We start from the raw sequence: 9811 nt of genomic DNA on the forward strand, positions 1-9811 counted from the left end.
TACCAGCTAATATTCATTCTCTGCATAGATTTCTCAGTGTATTCACTGTTGGGCACCCTTCTCATGGTGTGGATTTGCTGGTGGGTCCCTCAACACTTGAGAGATGTTATTTTTTAGAGGCTGTGGTGCTCCCTATAAAGCAATAAAATATATTTTCAATTTACTTTGTTGTTTTCACTGAATTAAAAACATTTTACAGAGTAAATCTGCAAGCACAGCGATAAGAATGATTCTACTTGTCCTTGTGCTTGGAGGAGAAATAATTGTTGATATTCAACTACAATATAGTGTATTCCAATATGAGGTGCTACAGTAAATTTGGCTGAGGTGACGTGGCCAATTCCAAACATAACAGATAAACATGCTCTCTGTAGATGTGTGTCACAAATATCTGTCCGTAAAAAAGGAATGAATAAAATAAAATACAATGCACTTGCATGCATAGACAATTAAATCTTTTTGGTCATACTGTGAGCATGTTTTTTTCTAAATACACAGACATGCAAGTGGTTGTGCATTGTCGCATAGATGCAGCTGTACAACCAGGCTAAGACACTGACATTCAGTGGTGGGCTCTCTCTCTCTCTCTCTCTCACTCTCTCTCTCACTCTCTCTCTCTCTCTCTCACACACACACACACACACACACACACTCTCTCTCACACACACACACGCTCACACACACAATGTAAACTACCACATATTTGTGCATCAACATACTCACATCAACTCTCAATTGATGATCAGTAAGATCGTGGTTGGACAGTGTGGAGGTCTAGTGTTTGTGGTGCCATAAGGGTTTCAATATCATTTCTATCAAAAGAACTTCTCTATACCTACAGTATGTTCTCCACACAACACCCTCCATCAAAGAATTATGGGAATATTGCTTAACAACTCTTAAAAGAAGCTCATCCGGACCCGATGAGCAAGTAGGGCTCCAGCTGCAAGTTATTGACCATTTTAACCTCTCAGTCCACCTTTTTGCTACTCTTGGGAAAGCAGTGAATAGAATTGCTTCAGTTTGTTTACTAAAATCCTCTATTATCCTTTCAAGACACATGAGAGGAAACATGTTTGGACAGAGAGACAACTTCAGAGGCCTCATTTTAGGCAGTCAAATGAGGCATCCTGAGCACATAATGGCAGCAATGGTGTAAAATATTTTGCTACTGCAGCTTAAAGACTGTAGTCTGCAGAATGAGATCCTAAGAATCAAGATGTACATCCTGGCGGTACCGTATTAAACAATATTTACCCATGAAGTAAACATGACAGAATTCATTTTGTCATTTCTTGCTACAGACCTTCTCCTAATCCATCACCTTTCTAATTACTTAAGACATCTATGAAAAGATGGAGAAAAGCAAGAGATTCAGGAGCAAAGTCAGAGGACACCTAGGTTAGCCAATGTCTGCTACACTGCTGCTAATTATCACTTTCCATATTGACGTTACTGCCTTTGACTGTTACCTTGGCAGTGTTGAGCGAACGGGGAAATCTTTGCTGGACTCTAGCCTGGATTTAGGCCCTGATTCACATTCAATGCCAACTTTTAAAAATGTCTGACTGATTCGGGGCCTGGCCTCAATGACTTCTCAAGGGATAGCTAGAGTGAAATTCTATTCTGGCCAATAAAACTCCTTTCAGAAACAATGAGTTGGGCAAACCCCATGTGGTTGCAAGTTTTTTTGATTGTTATTCTTAAACAGGTTAGGGAAGATACAATTTTAACGATGCCCTCCATTTCAACAACTACTTCACAGAAGGCAGTTTCAAAGTGAGCAAGTGAAGCAAATTGTAATTCAGGATGAGTGTCAGGTTTGCTGGACAACTCACCAATATACCTAAAGAAACTGCTTTTGTAATGGCTAGTAAGAGTGTGTCTTTGGCACTGTGTCTGGACAGGCTCTGAAATAGGGCTACAGGAACAGTGCTCAGAATAAATAAGTGTTATTTTCATTAAAAAACATGGCAATGATCTGCGTATTGTGTAAAGATTCTCCCTTCTCTTATACGTTAAACATTGCTTTTTTAACTCTCAGATAAACGTATATGTGTACTGTATACATATATATATATATATATATTGAAATAAATATATCTATTGTATTAATTGTAGTTTTTTTAGTCTCAGAGGCTTCTTCTTTGAGCTTAAATGCATGCTTCTAGGAATGTTTTGAGGTCATGCAACACTAGGAGAGCAGCGTAAACCCATTTTGATAAAGGCAGTTAAGGGGAAGCATAATTCTATACACGAGTCCTTAAAAATTGCCATTTTGATTGTGAAGACATGATCATGTGGCAAAGTTGTGAAAAAGACAGCAGTGCGAGTCTATTACTTCTGTAACTGGGATTAATGTTAAAAACTAGAGTAGCCTATACGTTACGCATTTGCCTGAAATCACAGCTCAGCTGCAATACTTCTACAGCAACCTGGCAAAGTTAATGGCAATGACTTCTACATGGAATGTTGTGTTAACATTGAATCTCTAGACAAAGGACACTGCATCCTGTTAAGTGCAGGATTGGCCATATAATTATCCCTTAAGAAATCCTCTAACATAAGCTTTAGGTTCTTGTAACATCTAACAGCAGGCATCCTTTTAAAAGTGTGATGGACTTGAGATCGTAAAGAGGGCAGTGTACAGACAATATACAGTGGTGTGCTGAAGCAAATGGCAGTTGTGAAACAAGTGAAAATTCTCATTCAGATAAGAATGTCATGCAGTAATCTACTGACTACATTTAATACTAACAGTACCTATCTAACTACAGCATCAGTTAAGTCACAATTACCTACCTATCTATATGAATAAGTATGTGTGAAATTGTGAAAAACAAATGAAACAGGAAGAAACATTCAAGTTGTCCTCAAAGCTCTGCAGTAAGACCAGTTTGGGTGAATGGAGGGGGAAAGCTTGCATTGCAGTACATAAACCATGTAAGACCAAAGCAGTGAAAAGTCAAGGCCATTCTCAGTCATTCATCAGATACTGATGTCTACTGGGAAGAAAAGGTGTCGAACCATAAGCTTAGCGCTGATGGCTGTCATTCATCCTTGAAATAAAGTGGAGTACTTTACCACCAAACTCGTCACAAGTCACCCACAGGCCATAGCACCTGGAGTGTGCTCGCTTTATGCTCACACATCCTTTTATCTCTATGTCGTTTACCACATAACAGTTTTGTTTCATTGGCTCCAGGAAGCAGCATATGAAGCACGCAAATAGGGCTCTTCAGAAGCGCATGGCAGAGCAGTGTGCCTTGGGGAATGAGGGACTAAGGAATAGGGGACTAAAGCAGGGTTTGTGTTGTTTTTTTCTGGAAGCAAAAATTTGACTTTTTTTTGTTTTTACTATGTTTCTCCCTTTTTACTTTTCTTTTTGTGCACTACTGTTGGCTACTGTTGTGAGCAGGGAATCTTTAGGTATTGGTTTTAAACAGCCACACAGACAAAGCCAACTCCATGCAGAAATCTAAATGCAAAATTTGAAATTTCACACTGTTTGACAGTTATGTTGTCAGGTGTTTTAAGGGCAAGGTGTGAGGAGTGAAGACAGGATGAGGGAGGGGGGGTGAGCGTATGGTCTTTGTAATTTTTTTCTCTGTCTCTCATCGCTTAAAATGACGAGAACATCCTGAATTCTATTGCCTTGATATTCCAGTACATGTGAGGTGGGAGGCTGTACACCTGTCCCATCCAGTTGCTCAGCTCCACATTTCCCACTGTGACGGGGAAAAATAGCAGATGACTACACGTCTGTGAGCATTTTGGTGATGTTGACATAGTTTGTGTTGGCCAGTGTGCAGTTGGCTGTCTTAAGGTTCTCCTCCTGAAAGTCCTCATTGCTGTTGTTCACAGCCTCCTGGATCTCCATATAGTCTGATTTACTGATGGTTGAGCCGCTCCTGCTCTTCTTCAGCTCCTCAGCTGAATCAGCTTTGGGCACATTGACCTGCAGGTACTGGGCTTGTTCTTCACCTTCAGTCTCACGGTGGTAGAAGTAATTGAAGTTGGAGACGATGACAGGCACAGGCAAGGCAATGGTCAGCACACCTGCAATGGCGCAGAGGGAGCCCACGATCTTTCCACCAATGGTAGTTGGGACCATATCACCGTAGCCGACTGTTGTCATGGACACCACAGCCCACCAGAACGCATCCGGGATGCTTTCGAACTGTGACTCGGGCTCATCTGCTTCAGCAAAGTAGACAGCACTGGAGAAAAGGATGACCCCTATGAAGAGGAAGAAAATGAGAAGACCGAGCTCCCTCATGCTGGCTTTCAGGGTCTGGCCCAGGATCTGAAGCCCCTTGGAGTGACGGGAGAGCTTAAAAATTCTAAAGACTCGCACCAAACGGATGACCCTGAGAATGGCTAAGGACATGGCTTGCTGACCCGCTTGACCATCCTCTGGTTTCTCTGCTAGCTCAGTGCCAAGAGTGATAAAGTAGGGGATGATAGCAACAATATCAATAATGTTCATTATATTACCAAAAAACCCTGCTTTGCTAGGGCAGGCAAAGAAGCGCACTAGAAACTCAAAAGAGAACCATATAATGCAAAGTGTCTCCAGGATAAAGAAGGGGTCGGTGAAGTAGGTGGATGTATAGCTGATAATAGTGGTGTTGGTCTCGGGTGAAAAGACTTCCGCATGAGACTTGTGCATTTCCTCCTCATCATTGCGGAAAATGGGAAGGGTCTCCAAGCAGAAACTGACTATAGATATCAGGATGACCATGACAGAGATTATGGCAATAATCCTAGCAGGACCTGAGCTCTCTGGGTACTCAAATAGCAGCCACACCTGTCTCTGAAACTCGTTATCAGGAAGAGGCCTCTCCTCCTCCTTGATAAAACCCTCATCCTCTCTGAACATCTCGATGGCCTCCTCCCCAAGCTCATAGAAACGGATCTCCTCTGAGAAAATATCAAGGGTGACATTGACCGGCCTCCTTAGCCGGCCCCCTGATTGGTAGTAGTACAATATGGCGTCAAAGCTGGGTCTGTTCCTGTCGAAGAAGTACTCGTTCCTCAGCGGATCAAAGTACCGCATCCTCTTTTTTGGGTCCCCCAGCAAAGTCTCTGGGAACTGGGAGAGGGTTTTGAGTTGTGTCTCAAAGCGCAGCCCCGAGATGTTGATGACCACCCTCTCACAACACTCATGGTCGGCCTCCGGGTCATAGTCCTGGGGGTGCCCCGGGTGTGCGGCCGCCTCGTCAGAGGGGTCGCCTGTGGCAACAGTCATTCTGCAGGGGGAGGAGGCCTGCACTTTTCAGTGGGTCTGGGTCCTGCAGCCTGGAGAACTGCAGGCAGGGGCCAGGAAAGGGAGGGGGCTCAACACCGTAAAGACCTGACGGCCACAGGATGTCACCTAGGATCTGGCTGCATGTAGGACAGACAAAGCAAAGACAGACAACAGGGTCAGGTGAACCTGAGACATATCCGAGATTCAGTGCTTCAATACTGCCATTTAGTCCAAAGATGTCAGGAATTTGCCTAAGCGTGAAGAGAAAAAATGAAACAACACAACAGAGACAAATATGTAGCCCCCCCTCTAAAACAATTTAATATGATTTGATATGACTTATGTAAAGTTATACTGTCGTGATAAGGCAATCCAATCCAAAATGAATCAGCTCTGGGAAACTTGAGGCTTACACTGCTGCTCCTGACTGGGGCAAATTAATATGGAAATAAGTAATCCGTCTTGCATATCAATCGGCTCAATGCAGGTAAATGTAGGAGGAGGTAACCTGCATATAAACCTACAGTAGCTCAAGAATTAGGACATGTGCTAACACTGATCTGCTGCAATGGACAATATCCATTGAAATGAACCGGACCACCTTCTGCAGTGAAGCCATGCATGAATATGGCAATGCAGCAGGCACCAAATTCATACAGACAGCATCCTGTCTAGAATATCATAGAAAACCACTGCAGTCTAAAATACCAATGTAAGAGATGCTTTTAAGATTCATTCATGTGCCAAACACACAAAATATCACATATTAATTCACTTCAGTTTAGTTTTGTTAGAGCATTTTAGTCTGACTAGTCTCAAATGGTGCCTGTCTCTGAAATATTCAAAAACATCCATAAATTATTTATCCATAGAAGGAAATAGGTTTCAAGAGAAAAACTGTATCTCTGGTCTGCATCATGCCCACTTCCACAGCAGAAACACTGTTTTACAAAATACAACCCATCTGAAACAACCAGCAAATTACTAACAATGAACTGCAGGCTTATTGAGAGGGTTCAGTCATCACGTTTTCTGCTGGGGTGCAAATCAACCAATTACAGATATAACGCCACTACTTAAAAAATACATTTAATAGAAATCAAAGATGATGGGTACATGCAAGCTATTTCATCCTGATTTAATACATACCTGCAGACATCTTTTTCATATCTGGATATTAGTTGATGTTCCTACTGGACACTCATATCAGGGAGGTGAATAACCAGCTGCGACCATCAAGTCCTTATGTCTTAAAAGAAAAAAAGAAGAATTTCCAATTTGGGACTCATGTTGTCTGCAGCATCCTCGCCGTGCACACCGGGTACAGTATCTGCGGGTGTGTCCTCGCTTTCCCCTCCCCGACTCTTTTCCTCCGGGCAGGTTGTCGTGGGATGGCGATTGACAAAAAGGGAGGGGGAACCGATCAAGGAGGCGCTGGTGCTTTCCTTAATAACCAAAGGTGCTGGGATCAGCAGAATGGTCTGCCTCCACTATTCTCCACGCCAGTATGACTGTGTCGAGCTCCGGCTGCGGACAACCGCAAAGGTAAATCGTCCTGATAAGGTGCTTACAGGCAACATCTGCAAAGAAAAAAAAAAAGCAAGGAGGGGAGGAGGAGAGTGAAAAAAAAAAGATGATCATCTGAGACTATATAACTGGCCGTCAGGGTGTTCAAAGACAGTCTAGGTAATAAACACAACTGAAGACGATTTATGGGGCATGTGTGTGCACCGATAATGAGTCATAAGTCACCCAAGGTAACAACTTTTTCATTTCAGTGTGGGCATTAACCTACCGCTCAGGGAATGTAATCCTATTCATGCGTCAGCCGACCAATTAACATTTCTATCTCTTCTATTATCACATACTTGCCACATAATGCAATATCCAGAAACAAAGCCCAATGCCTCAGTTGCAGACATGCTCAAGCAGAGTCAAGTGCGTCCCTCCGTTCAGCGGATAGAGACAGCCTGAGTTCTGCGAGTCCTGCAGTCTCCTCATAGCCTACATTGTGAGGAGGAGAACAGCATCTTCAGACACTGACTTGAAACGACATGCATGAAAGAATCACCCTACGTAGTGGGCTAGATTATGCAATTTCACAGTGCCAGAGCCCGACACAAGTGGCCTTTCCTGGTCTTGGTCTCAGTTCAGCAAGAGGTGAGACGTGGTGTAACATTTCTACAATCAGCAGTATAGCCACTGGGCCGGTGTAGCTATAAAGCTTTAGTCAAACCTGCAGTCGCGCATTGCTGTGCATACAAAGAGACGTGCTGGTGATGGAGAAGGCAAGGGCGAAAAAACGCGCTCTCTATCCGCACTGAAGCCTACCACTCCTTACCTTATCTGCAGTGTGGACAATTTAAAGGGGTACACGTCTTGAACATGAAGCTCAAAATACAGGTTTAGCAGCATAACTGTTCACATCTGCAATTGGTCAGTTAATGTCACATTTTCAAACTGCATCGACATTTTTTATAGCCATTTAAAAAAAATCGATTCCATCTTCATTTTAGATACTTTTCTTTTCTCAAATAGAATTATGAGCAGGCATTAAATAAATCAATGGTGTTTTATTGCAGCCTATTTTGTAAATTTTTGCACAAGATGACACTGTCATGAGGCTTAGTAGCCAACATATGAGAGCTATTAAGCAGACAGTCAGTGATGGCATGGCTGTGAAAACAGAAGATAGGCTGAGGCTGTTCTTTTGAAATATTTCAGTAGGTTCATACATTCAGTTCAGTAGCCTTGTTCAGCACAGTTACAACCTATTTGAACTATAAATGTATGCTTGATGAGACAGATCTTTCTCAGTCAGATGGATGAGCTGTAATGTTGACAGAGAAAGTTACTGGTAAAACAGTAGCAACAGCAATTATGCATCCACTTTCTGCCTTGTAACCCTCCCATTTTTTAAAACATTTTTGGATTTGCATTATTGTTTCAACTGATATCCTCATAGAATTTTTTTTCATTTTTTTTTCTTCACAGCAGTTATATTTGTAACCTTTCCTGGCAACAAGCCTCATTAATAATATATACTAGCGTGACTAAAATAGAACAAATACAAAAACACCATTGTCTTCTGCCATTCACAATGAGGATCACGCTCTGATCAATAGTAATTCCTTCCCCCATTATCAATACTGGAGTTGGGAAGGGAAGCACCACAACCAGCAATGACCTTACAGATGAGCCAAAGGTCAGAGGGAATCCCTTGGATCGGAGGGAGGAAGTGAAAGAAGAGGAGCAGGAACGGGGGATGGGGCGTCCTGCGGGCTGATTTGTGTGAGACTTGGCTTTGCCAAGGTTACTACTGGCAGCCCGGCGGCCGTCAACGGCTCCCAGCCTCTTCCCTTCTGTTTGTCTGCCTGCCTGCTGCCACACATGCGCACACCTCTCACTGTCTCTTAATGGCTTTCCCAGGTTCCTCATGACAGCATAGCCATTATTTATGAGGCAGGGGCCCATTACAAAGACTGTTAATGCAGTCTCTCAAGCTCAGTTCACATTGCATTAGCTGGCTTGCTTTAATTAAAAGCGAAGGGTCCTAGCACTCTAAATGCTCTGCGTGTTTTAATCATATGGAGACCTGGAGATGGGTGGTGGTGTAAGTTGGAGACGAGGGTGTCAACAATGAATTAGTTTCCAAGAGGTATTGATTTCAGGACACGCCCCCATCATCATTTGGGCAGAGGAACAGCGAGCAGAGAAAATTAACTTGGTGACTGAGAAAATGAAGGGTCATTGTTGTTGAACCTTGGCCATTTAGCTAATCAACCATTCTTTTATACATTTTGGGGATAACACTGTGGATCATTGGTGTCCAATCATGTGCCACAAAGGGCCAAGATGATGCAGGTTTTCATTCCAAACAAACACTAACTACACCTATTCATTCCAAACTTCAGCTACACCAGCTGATTTCACACAACTTCAACATAGAGGTGTTTCACTAAATAGTAAAATCCGGTGTAGTGTCTGGTTGGAATGAAAACCTGCATGCTCTTAGCCCTCGATGCCACATGACTGGACTCCACTGCTGCAGAACAGACAGACTGCTCAAGTTTAAAATCAACAGATGGACATCTAGAGGCAGGGCTAAGCTACGCTAGTGGGGTGCCCACTCCTTCTTGATCATAGATTTCCATCCAAACCACATATTTTTAGATCATCAGTGACCCAAATTAAAACATCTATTTTGTATATTTGGTTGCCTGTTATGATGTTAGCCTGGTCTAACTTTTACATATTGGCTGTCTCCGCTGTCAAGAATGGAAAATGTTGCATATTCATAACTTGGTAATGATAACAAGCATAAAAAGGGACTGGTAGCATCACTAGAGAACTAGCTCTACCCAAAGTTCCCAGGTGAGCCATGTTTATCAATGGTGAGTGTCAGTGCTTATTGAGCTCAGTCCCTGGAGCACAGTACTGTTTGTATGGACACTGGAGATCTATAGGGAGTATTGTGTTCCTTGCTTCTCGATACTGCATTGCACCAGCCACAAGTTTAAAGCCTTCTTGACTACGTGCACACACACACATACACACACA

The 9811-nt window shown here is 42.8% G+C and overlaps 1 protein-coding gene across 1 annotated transcript; it reads right to left on the minus strand.

Moving 5' to 3' along the window:
- Positions 1-3754: 3754 nt before the first annotated feature.
- On the minus strand, positions 3755-8123 carry LOC139915255 (potassium voltage-gated channel subfamily A member 2). Its single transcript, XM_071903813.1, has 2 exons — positions 8107-8123; positions 3755-5252 (listed from the first exon to the last, which is right to left on the minus strand). The coding sequence occupies exon 2, from the start codon at positions 5249-5251 to the stop codon at positions 3755-3757; it is 1497 nt and encodes a 498-aa protein (XP_071759914.1). The 5' UTR covers position 5252; positions 8107-8123.
- Between the last annotated feature and the right edge of the window lie 1688 nt (positions 8124-9811).

The sequence above is a fragment of the Centroberyx gerrardi genome, chromosome 5 (assembly GCF_048128805.1).
Source record: "Centroberyx gerrardi isolate f3 chromosome 5, fCenGer3.hap1.cur.20231027, whole genome shotgun sequence".
Classification (NCBI taxonomy): domain Eukaryota; kingdom Metazoa; phylum Chordata; class Actinopteri; order Beryciformes; family Berycidae; genus Centroberyx; species Centroberyx gerrardi.

Excerpts from the sequence above, each read along its gene's own strand:
- LOC139915255 (XM_071903813.1), bottom strand. The coding sequence starts at position 5,251 with ATGACTGTTGCCACAGGCGACCCCTCTGACGAGGCGGCCGCACACCCG.